The sequence below is a fragment of the Procambarus clarkii genome, chromosome 66 (genome assembly GCF_040958095.1).
Source record: "Procambarus clarkii isolate CNS0578487 chromosome 66, FALCON_Pclarkii_2.0, whole genome shotgun sequence".
Lineage (NCBI taxonomy): Eukaryota > Metazoa > Arthropoda > Malacostraca > Decapoda > Cambaridae > Procambarus > Procambarus clarkii.
In genome coordinates, this window is record NC_091215.1 from 10942739 (window position 1) to 10962639 (window position 19901).

Consider the following 19901-nt stretch of genomic DNA (forward strand, 5'->3'; position numbering starts at 1 on the left):
TGACCAATGACACAACTCATAAATACTGGTGGAAACAAACGTGAGATCCAGCTTTTTTCCACCAGTGTGGGTTGGTTCCGTCGAATTAAGCAGACTGATTTCCGGTACTTCATCCAAAAGGTGTTCAATATGTTTTCCGTTGGCGTCGGTTTTTGGTGAATCAAGTAGTAATTCACAATGAGCGTTGAAGTCGCCAGAGATGATAGTAGGTGTAGTGACTGCTATTTCAAAGATTGCTGAGAGATCCATGTCGCATTCTCTATGGCTCTTGTATACATTGAAGATGGACTGCATTGAGTTCCTCATAGTGAGATTAACTCCCATAATAACGACGTTCTCGCCACAGTTGGGCAGGTCTGTGATTGCCATGGCATTGATATGATTTCTTACTAGAATTTAAATGCCTCTGGTGCCACCTTGTGCCATAGGGCAGTGGAAACCTTGATATCCTGGGATATTGATAAATGTAAACTGTAGATATGCCAAGTCATATATTCGCTTTGGGTGAGGTGATACAGGACATGATTGAGATGAACAAGTGGGTCAATGGCATAATAAACCATTGCGTACTCTATGTTCTTGCTTCTACTGTTTCTGTGTTGGTTCAGGGTCTTGAAGTGGGTAGAATGTGATTATGAGTTTATTGGCTGTTGATTGCTGGTTTTAACTTTTTGATGTGTAGGGCCTCGCTGGTGTCAAATCTCCTGTTGTCTCTGTACCTGTCGATAATTTCTGTGTTGCTTGTTAAGATTTCTCTAGTGATGGTCTGGTTGTGTCAGGAGATTATATCCTCCTTGATGGTGCCACTGTTGCTTGTGCTTGTGTTGCTACACCGTCACTTTTATGTAAAAATCCTTAGAATTCAAAAAAAAAAAAAATCCATTAACCTGTCAATTTCCTAACAACAAAAAATCTGAATTATAAATATATTCCTTACCCTGCCAATTTCTATGAAAAAATCATTTGAATTACATATATTTTCCCATTATCTTGCCGATTTAAATGAAAAAATTCCCTTGAATTCAAAAATATTTTCCCATTGCACACCAATTTCCATGAAAATCTTCATTAGATTCAAATTATTTTGGTTAAATACAGCAACATTCGCACCTCCCAGGGGAAGGGCTTGATGAACCCTGCCAGGTCCCGCTCCAGACGAGGTCTCGGCAGGAAGATCCCAAAGTTGTCCACGTACAGAGGCACGGAGTTGTCGATGATTTTTGACCTGACATACGTGATACTAAAAGGCCCCAGTGCCATGTCCACCTCCTGTAGGGTAATGACGAGACAATATTAATTTGGAAACTGAGACGGTGGCTTATGAACAAATTACCTGGTAGCATCATAGATGTAGCATCACAGGGATGTTTAGAGCATAGGTTAGACAGATATGAATTAAGGTGGTTATTAATAGGAACTTTCTTCCATAGGCCAATAGAATCTGCCCTAAATGGGGCAATAGAAGCTGCTTCATATGAGTCAATAGGTGTTGCCTCTTATGCGCCATTAAGAGATGCCTCGTATGGTCCGATAGGAGCTGTCTCGTATGGACCAATTGGAGCTGCCTCGTTCGTATTACCCAATAGGAACATGACGGAAGAGGAAGGGAGCTAGGGAGAAGAAATGCTGGAGGCTGGGTAAAGGAGAGGAAATGCTGGACGCTGGGTAGGAGAGAAGATATACTGGGCACTGGATAAGGGAGATAATATTGTGGTCGCTGGGTAAGAGAAAGGATGTGCTGGACTCTGGGTAAGGAAGAGTATGTTCTGGACGCTAAGTAAGGGAGAAGATGTGCTGGACGCTGGGTAAGGAAGTGGATGTGCTGGACGCTGGTTAAGGGAGAAGATGTGCTGGACGCTGGGTAAGGGAGTGGATGTGCTGGACGATGGTTAAGGGAGAAGATGTGCTGGACGCTGGGTAAGGGAGTGGATGTGCTGGACGCTGGGTAAGGGAGTGGATGTGCTGGACGCTGAGAATGGGAGAGGAAATGCTGAACGTTGGGCAAGGGAAAGAATATCCTGAACGGTGGGTAAGGGAGATAATGTGGTCATGAATGGGTAAGGGAGAAGATGTGGTGGACGCTGCGTAAGAGACAATATGCTGAACTTTAGATAAGGGAGGGGATATGCTGGACACTAGGTAAGGAAGAGGAATTGCTGGACGTTGGATTAGGGAGAGGATATGCTGGACGCTGGGTAAGGGAGAGTAAGTGCTGGACACTGGGTAAAGGTGAGGAAGTGCTGGACGCTGGGTAAGGGAGAGTAAGTACTGGACGCTGGGTAAGGGAGAGTAAGTACTGGACGCTGGATAAGGGAGATTAAGTGCTGGACGCTGGATAAGGGAGATTAAGTGCTAGACGCTGGGTAAGGGAGAGGAAGTGCTGGACGCTGGGTAAGGGAGAGTAAGTACTGGACGCTGGGTAAGGGAGAGTAAGTGCTGGACACTGGGTAAGGGTGAGGAAGTGCTGGACGCTGGGTAAGGGAGAGTAAGTACTGGACGCTGGGTAAGGGAGAGTAAGTACTGGACGCTGGATAAGGGAGATTAAGTGCTGGACGCTGGATAAGGGAGATTAAGTGCTAGACGCTGGGTAAGGGAGAGGAAGTGCTGGACGCTGGGTAAGGGAGAGTAAGTACTGGACGCTGGGTAAGGGAGAGTAAGTACTGGACGCTGGATAAGGGAGATTAAGTGCTGGACGCTGGGTAAGGGAGAGTAAGTACTGGACGCTGGGTAAGGGAGCGTAAGTGCTAGTCGCTGGGTAAGGGAGATGAAGTGCTGGACGCTGGGTAAGGGAGAGTAAGTGCTGGACGCTGGGTAAGGGAGAGTAAGTACTGGACGCTGGGTAAGGGAGAGTAAGTACTGGACGCTGGGTAAGGGAGATGAAGTGCTGGACGCTGGGTAAGGGAGAGTAAGTGCTAGACGCTGGGTAAGGGAGAGTAAGTACTGGACGCTGGGTAAGGGAGAGTAAGTACTGGACGCTGGGTAAGGGAGATGAAGTGCTGGACGCTGGGTAAGGGAGAGTAAGTGCTGGACGCTGGGTAAGGGAGAGTTAGTGTTAGACGCTGGGTAAGGGAGAGGAAGTACTGGACGCTGGGTAAGGGAGAGGAAGTGCTTGACGCTGGGTAAGGGAGATGAAGTGCTGGACGCTGGGTAAGGGAGATGAAGTGCTGGCCGCTGGTTAAGGGAGTGGATGTGCTGGACGCTGGGTTAGGAAGATGAAATGCTGGACGCTGGTTAAGGGAGTGGATGTGCCGGACGCTGGGTTAGGGAGATGAAATGCTGGACGCTGGTTAAGGGAGTGGATGTGCCGGACGCTGGGTTAGGGAGATGAAATGCTGGACGCTGAGTGAGATGAAGTGTTAGACACTGGGTAAGGAAGAGGATGTACTCATAGTGGGGCAATAGAGAGGAAGTCCTGGACGCTGGGTAAGGGAGAGGAAGTGCAGGACGCTGGGTAAAAGATATGAAGTGCAGGACGCTGGGTAAGGGAGAGGAAGTGCAGGACGCTGGGTAAAGGAGAGGAAGTGTAGGACGCTGGGTAAGGGAGAGGAAGTGTAGGACGCTGGGTAAGGGAGAGGATGTGCAGGACGCTGGGTAAGGAAGAGTAAGTGCAGGACGCTGGGTAAGGGAGAGGAAGTGTAGGATGCTGGGTAAGGGAGAGGAAGTGCAGGACGCTGGGTAAGGGAGAGGAAGTGTAGGACGCTGGGTAAGGAAGAGTAAGTGCTGGACGCTGGGTAAGGGAGAGGAAGTGCAGGACGCTGGGTAAAGGAGAGGAAGTGTAGGACGCTGGGTAAGGGAGAGGAAGTGTAGGACGCTGGGTAAGGGAGAGGATGTGCAGGACGCTGGGTAAGGAAGAGTAAGTGCTGGACGCTGGGTAAGGAAGAGTAAGTGCTGGACGCTGGGTAAGGGAGAGGAAGTGCAGGACGCTGGGTAAAGGAGAGGAAGTGTAGGACGCTGGGTAAGGGAGAGGAAGTGTAGGACGCTGGGTAAGGGAGAGGATGTGCAGGACGCTGGGTAAGGAAGAGTAAGTGCAGGACGCTGGGTAAGGGAGAGGAAGTGTAGGATGCTGGGTAAGGGAGAGGAAGTGCAGGACGCTGGGTAAGGGAGAGGAAGTGTAGGACGCTGGGTAAGGGAGAGGAAGTGTAGGACGCTGGGTAAGGGAGAGGAAGTGTAGGACGCTGGGTAAGGGAGAGGATGTGCAGGACGCTGGGTAAGGAAGAGTAAGTGCAGGACGCTGGGTAAAGGAGAGGAAGTGCAGGATGCTGGGTAAGGGAGAGGAAGTGCAGGACGCTGGGTAAGGGAGAGGAAGTGTAGGATGCTGGGTAAGGGAGAGGAAGTGTAGGACGCTGGGTAAGGGAGAGGAAGTGTAGGATGCTGGGTAAGGGAGAGGAAGTGCAGGACGCTGGGTAAAAGATATGAAGTGCAGGACGCTGGGTAAGGGAGAGGAAGTGCAGGACGCTGGGTAAGGGAGAGGAAGTGCAGGACGCTGGGTAAGGGAGAGGAAGTGTAGGACGCTGGGTAAAGGAGAGGAAGTGTAGGACGCTGGGTAAGGGAGAGGATGTGCAGGACGCTGGGTAAGGAAGAGTAAGTGCAGGACGCTGGGTAAGGGAGAGGAAGTGTAGGACGCTGGGTAAGGGAGAGGATGTGCAGGACGCTGGGTAAGGAAGAGTAAGTGCTGGACGCTGGGTAAGGAAGAGTAAGTGCTGGACGCTGGGTAAGGGAGAGGAAGTGTAGGACGCTGGGTAAAGGAGAGGAAGTGTAGGACGCTGGGTAAGGGAGAGGAAGTGTAGGACGCTGGGTAAGGGAGAGGATGTGCAGGACGCTGGGTAAGGAAGAGTAAGTGCTGGACGCTGGGTAAGGAAGAGTAAGTGCTGGACGCTGGGTAAGGGAGAGGAAGTACAGGACGCTGGGTAAGGGAGAGGATATGCTGGACGCTGGGTAAGAGGGAGCATATGCTGCACGCTGAGAGGTAGTTCCACAAATGACAGGTCGAGACACTTTTGTTATGTTATAATCATGCAACCCATCCTCCGAATTGACAGTACATTTTAATACCAAATATAATAAGTACATTTCCTGACTGCCATACATAGTACATAATTGCACTTATAGGGCTGTTACATTTACCTCCCCATTTATTCTCCTCGTTTTCTGTTAAGACTCACAGAATTTTAGGATGAAGTTTTAAAATTAAGTTCGCAGTTCGGAGTTTTGCAGTTTCAAGACCATAGGACTGGTAAATCGGGAAGAGAAGGAAAGAAGAGGAGGATGTAGGAACACTTGAAAAGGATTTGGATATGATAGAGAGGAGGGGGTTACAGGTAAGTGGACCAACCACTTTGGGGTTGATTGTGATGAGAAGTGATGGGTCAATGTGGAGATGATGCATGGAGGTTAGTGGGAGGCTCTTTTTGTTCCCGATCAGCTGTCGGTGACTAGCCATAGTGCAGGTGGTGGTTGAGTAAGTAGTCACTCGCCGTTTTTCCTGAAGAGCTGTGCTTGGTTTTTTATCAGTAGTTGGTGATTGAGTGGAGATTTAAATCCTTAATCGGTGGGTTTCAGGTCGTAGAACTTAGGTGTACAGAGGGGCTGGTGGATGCCATTCATCCTCTTGTGGTAGGTTGCTTAAGATCCTGGACCTGGGCTAGGCTCTGTCGTGGATGTATGTAGAAAAACCACACACTATAAAGTGAAGGGACGACGACGTTTCGGTCCGTCCTGGACCATTCTCGAGGCGATTGTTTCGGACCGAAACGTCGTCGTCCCCTTCACCTTCTAGTGTGTGGTCTGGTCAACTTACTTTAGCCACGTTATTGTGACTCATCGTCTGCTCATGGATGCATCTTCTTACCCTTTGTTGGAGGGACATCCTTCTCCACTTGTGGGGCTGGTCGAGCATTGCATAATTCGTCGTGTTGAGGACAACAAAGGAGTCCTTTCGGTTTGGCATGTATATACTTTTCATTTTATATAGCTGTTTGATCGAGAGGCAATGCAGGCAAATGTTCAGTGGGTCAATCCTTAGTCTGGTATGAAGGTCTTCTATGTTGTTGGAAATTTCCAACACTAACACACTACCTTTGTATTATAATACATCATTATTATATACTAATTACAGTAGTTATTAATTTCACTAACGGTAGTGTTAACATAAATTAATATTTCTTTATCTGAGCCTATTGCTAATATTCTCACGACATCGAGAGGCAGGATTGCGTCAGATATGTCCATCTAAACATATTTATTACCAATATGTTAGAGAATTGAATGTGGTTCTCTAAAATTATCAGTATTCCGTACAATAATTAACTATGGATAATATAGCACCCAATAATCAAAACCGAGAGTTATTAACTGAAATTATTATCAAGTAGCAGTTTTATCTGTCACGTGCGAATGCTATGGAGGAAATAAAATTTCTCTCCATTTCTCGAGTAACACCATTTAACGAGAATATGATATTATTTAATTACCTATAATTGCAACTCAGTTCTTACTAACGCATTACATCAGTAATTTCACGGAAAAGAATTATCTGTGATTAGTAACTTCTGTTGTGAATGCGGGAGACGAGTTGAGGGGGGGCGGAGAGACGCCGCCATTCTTCGCCATGCTGCTTCACTAGAGACGCTGCCATTCTTCGCCATGCTGCTTCGCTAGAGACGCCAACAATCACATCATGCGTCCCAGGAGAGTCGATTTCCATCAATACTACGTTAGGCCCTTGCATTTAATCGGCCTAGGAGAGTGCAATTGCTCCAGTAGCAATCTAGGATTGCTTCGGTGGACAACCAGCAGGTTAATTGCTTTAGTATTGTTTATATTGAGTACTCTTTATATCCTTGTACTGTGCACTGTCCATCGTAATGCTACGCGACCTCCCCAAACAATAAGTACGTCCATAAGGAATTAAATTTATTCCTTTTATGGCATAGTGAGGATATTAGATAGTAGGTGTAACCAATTAGTATATTCAGTTGAAATTTCAGCTTGTGTTGTAAGCGGTCGTGGTCTTCATGTTCCCACGCCATGCATGAACTGACGTGTTGCAGCAAGTAGCAGACGACGCCATTGCACCTCTACCTCTCCGTACACTATTACAGCTAAGCAGCTGAAATCTTTTCTATTATTTCTTTAATTGAGAAAATTCTAGATCAGTCGAAGAGATTTAGTTTATTTGATTTGAGATATCTAACGTAATATGTTAGCCTCATAAAAGTCAAATGAGAATAATTGCTTGGTTAATCAACATATAATCTTTTGACCATTAATCAATTTATCTAATGTTTCTTAATGGTATTTAGTAGAATTACTAATTTTTATTCGAGGAAGAACCAGCCTCGATGAAGCATACTGGGAGTAGATTACTTTTGGTATTAACCCCCAATTTTGTGAAGGATGGAAAGTTTATTCTCAAACATTAATATTATACAGCCCATAGAAGTTTAAAGAATAATCTTTAATAGTTTCCTATCCATAGGAACTGGTATTTCAGTCCTTATCCTTTAACTTTATTTGTTTCCCTTTTCAGTCAAAATAGGGTGGTCCTTTGATTAATTTAAATTAATCTATTAATTAAATATCAATCAATTAATAGAGAGTAAGCTTTCTTCCCAACACATATTATGGTCCTTATCGAACCGGATGTATTACAATTAATACCATAATCATAATTAATTACTGTGTGTAAAAATCTAGGCTAACCACATTTTATTAATTGTGGCTACTGGCAGAGTACCACATAGGTACACACTAATTTATTTGCTGCTTATACCTCATGCATAAAGTAGCACTAATGGGACACAGTCAATTGCCCACAACACTCAGACCTATACCTCACACTGAGGTAAGAATCTTCAGGTCACCAGGAGCAACAGCTCATAACTTCTATAATAACTCCACACTAACACCTGTGTTAGAGTGGCCTCACCATCTAACTATTATTTATTTAGGTGGTAATGACATCCATCCTACTCGACACCCAGCTGAGGTAATTAATCACCTTAAAACAATAATTTCCTCATTTAAACTTGTTAGCAGTTCAGTAGTGTTCACATTGGTGGAACCTCGCCAACTGAGCAATAATAATCGTTGATGAGTGAGTCCAGAATATTACCAAAGGGCTGCCAAATATATAAACTTTCGGCTGAGGAAGAGAGTACGATTGGATGCCCTTACATTCAATTTACAGCCAGATCATACAGGCAAAACCTGGCAAGATATGTTGTACACCTGTCAGGTGAGTACAGGTCACATGTAGTTGACAAGTTGGTCAACACAATCAACCACCATACAAGGCTGTGGCTGGCAAGCCAAAATTAATTGTACATATTTGTATTTTCACCTGTGTGTGCAAGTGCACCTTTATGTAAACTATAAAATCTAAAAAATCCAAAAACACAGCGCAACTATATATTCACTATTGTACCACAAATTAATCTATGCCAACCTTTATTAGGTAGGAATTTAGGCTGTGATTGTGCTGAGTTTTGCACAAATGCAGACTAAATAAATTAGTAGTTTCTTAGGTAGAAATTCTTGCAACTAGTCTTGGACTAGTCAGTAGTGCACACACTATTCATTCTTGTGCTGACCCTACCAAGGGTGGGATTCAACTTTATGGTAACTCTGATTAGAGTATATCCATATCAATTATTTGTGTGTATGAATTTTTAGTGCTGCTGAATGATCACTATTACATCTAATGGTGATAAAGAAGAGCTAGCCGGAAGAAAGTTAATAGTGACATTCAAGCACTCCTCAAAATCCTTTAGCTACTTATTGTTAGGTAGGTACATTTAACCTCGTGTGAGGTAGAGTGTAATTTAGCCACATTAATTTAGGCTATACTCAATATTACTTGTCAACTAATGAGCAAGTACCCCAGCTTCACTAGTAATACTTATTCAAGTCTTATGAAACTTGGACTTAAAGCCAACATGGCTACTCCTGAACAATTAAGGAGAACCTATATTGGCCTTAAAGGTCATTTAACCAGACTAATTAATAAGTCTGATACTTTGTCTAAAGCAACTCCCATTGATTACTATCAACTAGAAACATCATTGAGAGTGGCTGATCTGAAATTTGATCAAGTCAGATCTACAAGCCAGAATGATCTCAACCTAATGAATGCAGCTGAAACTGATCCTGATGAAATAGACCAAATTCTAGCAGATATTTCTCAGTATGAAGATGAGACTCAAGATAAACTTGATGTACTATCCAATATAGTAAAACAACATAAATCTAATGCAAATAATACTATGTCTCAACCCAATAATCAATTACCTGAGGTTCGTCTACTTACTTTATACTCATCTACATTTGCAGGGCTGGATGAAGAAAATGGGGACACATTTTGGACTTCATTTGAAGTTCATATACATAAAAAATCTTCTCTTGACAGTTTCAAAATTCTCATGCCTGATTAGTCTTCTCAAAGGGGGAGGCTAAAAAGGTCATAAATAACCTAGCTCTCACTGAGAGTAATTATGAGGAAGCTATAAAACTACTAAAGTTGAACTATTGCAACAAGGAGTTGAGTATAGCTAACCTGTATTACCAGTTGCTGGATCTGAATGCACCAAGTAACCGACCAAACTCACTTCAAAGCTTCAGGCTATTAGTAGAGTCTCTAGTGAAGGCCTTAGATACTAAAGTTGATGTGCCAACCTCAGAATGGTCAATTAAGTTACTATTACAGAGGAAGTTACCTCGAAATGTCTTAGCAGAAATCTGCTCACACTATAAAACAGAGTTTCTCACTCTGGAGCAAATATTCGAGGGACTGAGAATAACGGTTAACTGGTTGAAGACTCATGATAAGATTAAACCTGAGTCTAAACAACCTAACTTTGACAGCTCAGTCAAACCCAAATCGACTTTGAATAAGTCCAATAAATCCAAACCTAGAACTACTCCATCCATTGGAAAAAGGAGTGGTAGTGTAGGTATTTATTCTGTATCTCCCTCTGACGCTACAACTGATGTGTGTACTAAAAGAACAAACTCAGCCAGAGAGAGAAGGTGTCTGTTCTGTGATCAAGAACATGTCACCTACAAATGCAATGTTTATCCTAATTTTAATAACAGGATTAAACGGCTACAAGAATTACACAGATGCACCAAGTTCATGGGTTCTCATGATCCCAGTAAATGTGTAGTGCAGCTACAGTTATGCAGTAGATGCAACAAAGGTGTACATCATTATGCCTTATGTAGAAAAACTTCTACACAATCTGTGACACCTAGGGAGGATTCTATGAATTCTACCACAGTACAATATTGCAAGGTACACCAAGAAATAAATGTACTTGCTACTGAGTCAGGCAATAATACTACTCTGCCTACGGCTCAACTCAAACTAATTGATAGGAAGTCTAGAGTTAACACTAGAGGTCTCTTTGATCAAGGATCACAGAAAACCTTCATCACACAACAATTAGTCGACCAGTTGAAATTAAAACCTGCCAAAAGTGTGAGACTGAATATTTCTAGGTTCTTGACTAATAGTGGACCTCGGAAATACCAAGTAGTCAAGGTGTTAGTGAGACTTGAATCTTCCACTAGTCCAATACAAGCGGTAGTAGTAGATAAACTTCCTTCAGACCTGCAGGTCATAGGACTAGCTCGCACTGCAAGATATCTCAAGCATAAACGCATGAGGCTAGCAGATCACAAAATAAATTCTGACTGCCTCACAGATGTTGGTATCCTAATAGCTGCTGACTATTATTATAAATTTATAACAGGATGCACCAGACAACACGGAATGAATTTGTTGTCATCTGCTGGAGGCAAATTGCTTACTGGACTGGTGCTTTTCCAACAAAAAACAGCATCAACCAACAAACAAACTAGCAATTCAATAGTGGCATGACTTGGCTTGGAACACTCACCCCTACATTTCAGAGAAATATCTGAAGATAATGAGTCTGATCCACCTGTACATCGTCTGTGGGATTTATACACTTTAGGCATTGTCCCTGATAAACCAAGCCCTGATGATACGTGGACTTACCAGCAATATCTGGACACAGTTGTCTATAAAGACAAACAATACTGGGTGAGACTGCCATCGAAGTTGAATCATCCACAACTTCCAGTTAATTATTTCATGGCAGCCTCTCAATTACAGTCTCAATTAATACGGCTGAAGAACCAGCCAGATTAATTGAACATGTATCATCAATTAATTCAACAACAACTCAGTAGTAAATTTATCGAAGTTGTTGATAATGATGACCGAAAACCTGGTCACTATTTACCCCATCACGCTGTGTTGAAAGATTCATTGACAACACCAATACGTATAGTCTTCAACTGTAGTGCCAAAGTGAAGACAAACAGCGTGTCCTTGAATGAATGCCTCCAAACGGGACCTGGCCTGACACAAAGGCTACATGATGTATTATTACGATTCCGCACTGGTATCTTCGTTTATACTGCTGATATCAGTAAGGCTTTCCTTAGAGTAGGCTTGCAGGAGGAGGATCGTAATTACACCAAATTTCTCTGGATTAAGAACCCACTGGATCCTGACAGTGATGTCATAATCTACCGGTTTGCCTCTGTGCTATTCGGTGCGACTTCTTCACCGTTTCTACTTCAAGCCACATTAGATACACATTTGAAGAATTCAAATAGACCTTATAAAACGGAGATCAGTGACAACTTGTATGTCGATAATTTCCAGGGAACTACTAATGACAAATTCAAATTGGTAGAAATCTACCATGAGGCTAACCGTGATTTATTAGGAGCCAATATGCCACTACAATCATGGGCCACAAACAATAAATCATTAAACCAGATAATCGAGAAAGAATTTCCGGGTTATCAGGTGCCTAATCAATTAAAAGTTCTGGGTGTGGAATGGAACAAAAGTACTGACGAGATGAATGTCAAGTCAGTACAAACCAATAATTCAACCATTACCATGAGAAAATTACTATCGTATGTCAGTCAACCATTTGAAATTTTAGGCTTACTTAGTCCAATATTAATAAGGGGCAAACTCCTCATGCAGGAATGCTGGCAGAAACATATGGGATGGGATGATCCGTTGCCAATTGAGTTGCAAGATAAATGGCAAATACTCACAACGGATTTCAATCAATTAGGTGTTTTGAAATTTCCTCGTAATGATTCAGGACAAAACTTACCCACAAATTTGCACGTTTTTTGCGATGCTTCTGGCAAAGCGTATGGCGCTGCAGCCTACTTAGTCAATAGTGCACAATCATTTTTACTCACATCTAAAGCAGGAGTTGCTCCAATCAAGAAGAGATCTTTACCTCAAATGGAGTTAATTGCATTGCTGGTGGGAGTACGATTGGCTCATTGCCTGACAAAGACACTCAATAATATCCACTTTGGTGAAATCGTAGTGTGGTCAGACAATGAGGCAGTCTTATAATGGGTAAGAAATAACAACAATAAAACTCCCTACGTTAGTAATCGCGTTAGGGAAATTCATGAATTATCTGCTGGATATAAATTCAGACATGTCCCCACTAAGGACAATCCTGCAGATTACTTATCAAGAGGGTTAACCTTAAAGCAACTAATCAAGTCTTCGATGTGGTTTAATGGACCTTCATGGCTTGTTAGTGGTCATTGGCCCAAACAGAAACCACAAGTCATAGTGACCAGTATCACTACTCCCATGAAAGACCCAGACCCTCATCGAATCTCAGCTATTAATCCTCCCAATTATTCTAACTTGAGTAAGTTATTAAGAGTGGCAGCACATGTGTTTGACTTTCTTGCTAAGATAGGTATCAGGCATAAGTTTCCCAATCCTATCCTCTACTGGATCAAACGTGTACAACAAGAGACGTATGGAAGTGAATATGAAAATCTTCCAGATAAATTAACCAAGTCTCTAGGTATCTGGTATGATGCCAACACTCATAATATATTAAGGTGTGAAGGACGTCTGCTTCATGCGGGAATTGACTTGGATACAAAGAATCCGATCCTTCTACCACGTCACCACATTATTACCAAACTTCTAGTTTTACATCATCATCAATATGGTACTTTACATGGTGGAGTGTTGGACACTCTCACCGACTTGAGGCAGAAATATTGGCTTCCTCAAGGTCGTCAAACTGTCAAATCAATCATTAAGTTCTGTGTAATCTGCAAAAGATACGACGCTCGAGTGTGTCCTTACCCAGGACCTCCACCACTCACTAAGGAGAGAGTAGTCCATCTTCTTCCCTTTGAGACCACTGGTGTCGATTACACAGGAGCCTTGCTTCTCACTGGCACTCCAGATAAGATACCAGGGAAAGCTTATATTTGCCTCTTCACATGTGCAACCACACGAGGCGTACATCTAGAAGTGACTTCTGACATGAGTGCCGAAGCCTTTATCCAAGCTTTTCGTAGATTTGCAGCTCGCAGATCTTGTCCCAAACTAATGATATCTGATAAAGGTTCAAATTTTGTGGCAGGAGAAGCCTGCCTACGAGAGATATGGAATCATCAAGAAGTGCAGTCTGTCATGCAGAGACGACAATGACACTGGAAATTTATTGCTCCCAGAGCCCCCTGGCAAGGTGAGTTCTACGAACGTATGATAGGGACTGTCAAGAAATGTTTAAGGAAGACCTTGCATCGACAGAAAATTAGTTTCTCTGAACTCCAAACACTCGTCGTGGAAATTGAGGCGCGAGTCAACAATCGCCCATTAACTTACCTATCAGATGACTTCTCACAGAGAGAACCCCGAGTCCCTCACATTTAATACATGGAGGCCTGCTGAGCCCTCTGATACCTTTGGCAGAAGAGGATCCCGTTTACCCTTCCCATGTGACTAGGAGTGACTTAGTGGAAAGTTACCAACATCTTTCGGGAGTAATTGAAAGGTGGAATGAGGTGTGGACTCGAGAGTACCTCACAGCTCTACAAGAGTACCACTATGGAGCTTCGAGCCCCACTAATAAAGTTCAACTCAAACCAGGAGACCAAGTGTTGATTGACAGTGATGGACCCAGGTCAGAATGGCCTATAGGCAAAATTGTCTCTATCCACCCAGATCACCAAGGCATCCTGAGAGTAGTACGGGTTTTGGGCCGAGGCACTACTACCCTAAAAACATTAGAGAAGTTGGTACCTCTTGAATTAGCAGAATGAGAGTGTTTAACAGAACCAACTTCATCTACAGTTTCTGAGGACAACAATTCTGATCCACCGAGCACACGCCCACCTAGAGCAGCTGCTCAACAATGTAAACGGAAACTACAAGCCTATTATAGCTCTGACTAAGAGCAAATAATTTACCATCCAATTTGAGTAATCATGATGATGCTGTGTTGTGATGTCAAGTAACAAATCAGTTACAAGTCACAATGACCCAAGACATTCACCTCACAGTGGATTCTCAGTTACCTTAAATTGTATGATTTAATCATTAATTTGTTTGTGTAGGCTATCAACTACAACATTATTCCATCTAGAGCATCTATGAGTTTACAAAACTTTAAGACTTAGTAACATAACCGTTACACGTCATCGCGACACCAGTCTTTGAGTACATTGTAGGCTTTAGCAGTTATTAACTTTAGATGATTCACATGATTCTTTGGGGCACACGTGAGGAACACAAATGCGAACAAGCCTGAATGGTCCCCAGGACAATATGCAACTGAAAACTCACACCCCAGAAGTCACTCGAACCCATACTCCCAGGAGCCATGCAACTGGTATGTACAAGACGCCTTAATCCACTTGACCATCACGACCGGACAAAATGAGGTGATAGCCGAGGCTATTTGAACCACCCCACCGCCGGCACTCGGATAGTAATCTTGGGCATAGCATTTTACCAAATCACCTCATTCTTTGGGGCACACGTGAGGAACACAAATGCGAACAAGCCTGAATGGTCCCCAGGACAATATGCAACTGAAAACTCACACCCCAGAAGTCACTCGAACCCATACTCCCAGGAGCCATGCAACTGGTATGTACAAGACGCCTTAATCCACTTGACCATCACGACCGGACAAAATGAGGTGATAGCCGAGGCTATTTGAACCCATACTCCCAGGAGCCACGCAACTGGTATGTACAAGACGCCCTAATCCACTTGACCATCACGACCGGACAAAATGAGGTGATAGCCGAGGCTATTTGAACCCATACTCCCAGGAGCCACGCAACTGGTATGTACAAGACGCCTTAATCCACTTGACCATCACGACCGGACAAAATGAGGTGATAGCCGAGGCTATTTGAACCACCCCACCGCCGGCACTCGGATAGTAATCTTGGGCATAGCATTTTACCAAATCACCTCATTCTTTGGGGCACACGTGAGGAACACAAATGCGAACAAGCCTGAATGGTCCCCAGGACAATATGCAACTGAAAACTCACACCCCAGAAGTCACTCGAACCCATACTCCCAGGAGCCATGCAACTGGTATGTACAAGACGCCTTAATCCACTTGACCATCACGACCGGACAAAATGAGGTGATAGCCGAGGCTATTTGAACCACCCCACCGCCGGCACTCCGATAGTAATCTTGGGCATAGCATTTTACCAAATCACCTCATTCTTTGGGGCACACGTGAGGAACACAAATGCGAACAAGCCTGAATGGTCCCCAGGACAATATGCAACTGAAAACTCACACCCCAGAAGTCACTCGAACCCATACTCCCAGGAGCCACGCAACTGGTATGTACAAGACGCCTTAATCCACTTGACCATCACGACCGGACAAAATGAGGTGATAGCCGAGGCTATTTGAACCACCCCACCGCCGGCACTCGAATAGTAATCTTGGGCATAGCATTTTACCAAATCACCTCATTCTTTGGGGCACACGTGAGGAAAACAAATGCGAACAAGCCTGAATGGTCCCCAGGACAATATGCAACTGAAAACTCACACCCCAGAAGTGACTCGAACCCATACTCCCAGGTGCCACGCAACTGGTATGTACAAGACGCCTTAATCCACTTGACCATCACGACCGGACAAAATGAGGTGATAGCCGAGGCTATTTGAACCACCCCACCGCCGGCACTTGGATAGTAATCTTGGGCATAGCATTTTACCAAATCACCTCATTCTTTGGGGCACACGTGAGGAACACAAATGCGAACAAGCCTGAATGGTCCCCAGGACAATATGCAACTGAAAACTCACACCCCAGAAGTGACTCGAACCCATACTCCCAGGAGCCACGCAACTGGTATGTACAAGACGCCTTAATCCACTTGACCATCACGACCGGACAAAATGAGGTGATAGCCGAGGCTATTTGAACCACCCCACCGCCGGCACTCGGATAGTAATCTTGGGCATAGCATTTTACCAAATCACCTCATTCTTTGGGGCACACGTGAGGAACACAAATGCGAACAAGCCTGAATGGTCCCCAGGACAATATGCAACTGAAAACTCACACCCCAGAAGTGACTCGAACCCATACTCCCAGGAGCCACGCAACTGGTATGTACAAGACGCCCTAATCCACTTGACCATCACGACCGGACAAAATGAGGTGATAGCCGAGGCTATTTGAATCACCCCACCGCCGGCACTCGGATAGTAATCTTGGGCATAGCATTTTACCAAATCACCTCATTCTTTGGGGCACACGTGAGGAACACAAATGCGAACAAGCCTGAATGGTCCCCAGGACAATATGCAACTGAAAACTCACACCCCAGAAGTGACTCGAACCCATACTCCCAGGAGCCACGCAACTGGTATGTACAAGACGCCCTAATCCACTTGACCATCACGACCGGACAAAATGAGGTGATAGCCGAGGCTATTTGAATCACCCCACCGCCGGCACTCGGATAGTAATCTTGGGCATAGCATTTTACCAAATCACCTCATTCTTTGGGGCACACGTGAGGAACACAAATGCGAACAAGCCTGAATGGTCCCCAGGACAATATGCAACTGAAAACTCACACCCCAGAAGTGACTCGAACCCATACTCCCAGGAGCCACGCAACTGGTATGTACAAGACGCCTTAATCCACTTGACCATCACGACCGGACAAAATGAGGTGATAGCCGAGGCTATTTGAACCACCCCACCGCCGGCACTCAGATAGTAATCTTGGGCATAGCATTTTACCAAATCACCTCATTCTTTGGGGCACACGTGAGGAACACAAATGCGAACAAGCCTGAATGGTCCCCAGGACAATATGCAACTGAAAACTCACACCCAAGAAGTGACTCGAACCCATACTCCCAGGAGCCACGCAACTGGTATGTACAAGACGCCTTAATCCACTTGACCATCACGACCGGACAAAATGAGGTGATAGCCGAGGCTATTTGAACCACCCCACCGCCGGCACTCGGATAGTAATCTTGGGCATAGCATTTTACCAAATCACCTCATTCTTTGGGGCACACGTGAGGAACACAAATGCGAACAAGCCTGAATGGTCCCCAGGACAATATGCAACTGAAAACTCACACCCCAGAAGTCACTCGAACCCATACTCCCAGGAGCCATGCAACTGGTATGTACAAGACGCCTTAATCCACTTGACCATCACGACCGGACAAAATGAGGTGATAGCCGAGGCTATTTGAACCACCCCACCGCCGGCACTCGGATAGTAATCTTGGGCATAGCATTTTACCAAATCACCTCATTCTTTGGGGCACACGTGAGGAACACAAATGCGAACAAGCCTGAATGGTCCCCAGGACAATATGCAACTGAAAACTCACACCCCAGAAGTGACTCGAACCCATACTCCCAGGTGCCACGCAACTGGTATGTACAAGACGCCTTAATCCACTTGACCATCACGACCGGACAAAATGAGGTGATAGCCGAGGCTATTTGAACCACCCCACCGCCGGCACTTGGATAGTAATCTTGGGCATAGCATTTTACCAAATCACCTCATTCTTTGGGGCACACGTGAGGAACACAAATGCGAACAAGCCTGAATGGTCCCCAGGACAATATGCAACTGAAAACTCACACCCCAGAAGTGACTCGAACCCATACTCCCAGGAGCCACGCAACTGGTATGTACAAGACGCCTTAATCCACTTGACCATCACGACCGGACAAAATGAGGTGATAGCCGAGGCTATTTGAACCACCCCACCGCCGGCACTCGGATAGTAATCTTGGGCATTGCATTTTACCAAATCACCTCATTCTTTGGGGCACACGTGAGGAACACAAATGCGAACAAGCCTGAATGGTCCCCAGGACAATATGCAACTGAAAACTCACACCCCAGAAGTGACTCGAACCCATACTCCCAGGAGCCACGCAACTGGTATGTACAAGACGCCTTAATCCACTTGACCATCACGACCGGACAAAATGAGGTGATAGCCGAGGCTATTTGAACCACCCCACCGCCGGCACTCAGATAGTAATCTTGGGCATAGCATTTTACCAAATCACCTCATTCTTTGGGGCACACGTGAGGAACACAAATGCGAACAAGCCTGAATGGTCCCCAGGACAATATGCAACTGAAAACTCACACCCAAGAAGTGACTCGAACCCATACTCCCAGGAGCCACGCAACTGGTATGTACAAGACGCCTTAATCCACTTGACCATCACGACCGGACAAAATGAGGTGATAGCCGAGGCTATTTGAACCACCCCACCGCTGGCACTCGGATAGTAATCTTGGGCATAGCATTTTACCAAATCACCTCATTCTTTGGGGCACACGTGAGGAACACAAATGCGAACAAGCCTGAATGGTCCCCAGGACAATATGCAACTGAAAACTCACACCCCAGAAGTCACTCGAACCCATACTCCCAGGAGCCATGCAACTGGTATGTACAAGACGCCTTAATCCACTTGACCATCACGACCGGACAAAATGAGGTGATAGCCGAGGCTATTTGAACCACCCCACCGCCGGCACTCGGATAGTAATCTTGGGCATAGCATTTTACCAAATCACCTCATTCTTTGGGGCACACGTGAGGAACACAAATGCGAACAAGCCTGAATGGTCCCCAGGACAATATGCAACTGAAAACTCACACCCCAGAAGTGACTCGAACCCATACTCCCAGGAGCCACGCAACTGGTATGTACAAGACGCCTTAATCCACTTGACCATCACGACCGGACAAAATGAGGTGATAGCCGAGGCTATTTGAACCACCCCACCGCCGGCACTCGGATAGTAATCTTGGGCATAGCATTTTACCAAATCACCTCATTCTTTGGGGCACATGTGAGGAACACAAATGCGAACAAGCCTGAATGGTCCCCAGGACAATATGCAACTGAAAACTCACACCCCAGAAGTGACTCGAACCCATACTCCCAGGAGCCACGCAACTGGTATGTACAAGACGCCTTAATCCACTTGACCATCACGACCGGACAAAATGAGGTGATAGCCGAGGCTATTTGAACCACCCCACCGCCGGCACTCGAATAGTAATCTTGGGCATAGCATTTTACCAAATCACCTCATTCTTTGGGGCACACGTGAGGAAAACAAATGCGAACAAGCCTGAATGGTCCCCAGGACAATATGCAACTGAAAACTCACACCCCAGAAGTGACTCGAACCCATACTCCCAGGTGCCACGCAACTGGTATGTACAAGACGCCTTAATCCACTTGACCATCACGACCGGACAAAATGAGGTGATAGCCGAGGCTATTTGAACCACCCCACCGCCGGCACTTGGATAGTAATCTTGGGCATAGCATTTTACCAAATCACCTCATTCTTTGGGGCACACGTGAGGAACACAAATGCAAACAAGCCTGAATGGTCCCCAGGACAATATGCAACTGAAAACTCACACCCCAGAAGTGACTCGAACCCATACTCCCAGGAGCCACGCAACTGGTATGTACAAGACGCCTTAATCCACTTGACCATCACGACCGGACA

At 45.0% G+C, this 19901-nt stretch overlaps 1 protein-coding gene across 1 annotated transcript in view; it reads right to left on the bottom strand.

The window, feature by feature from the left end:
- Positions 1-19901, bottom strand: part of LOC138355203 (probable glutamate receptor) — a 265094-nt gene that overhangs the window by 173240 nt on the left and 71953 nt on the right. Inside the window, exon 3 of the mRNA XM_069310057.1 lies at positions 1111-1269. Within this exon, the coding sequence (XP_069166158.1) occupies positions 1111-1269 (159 nt within the window). The remainder of the gene's footprint in view (positions 1-1110; positions 1270-19901) is intronic.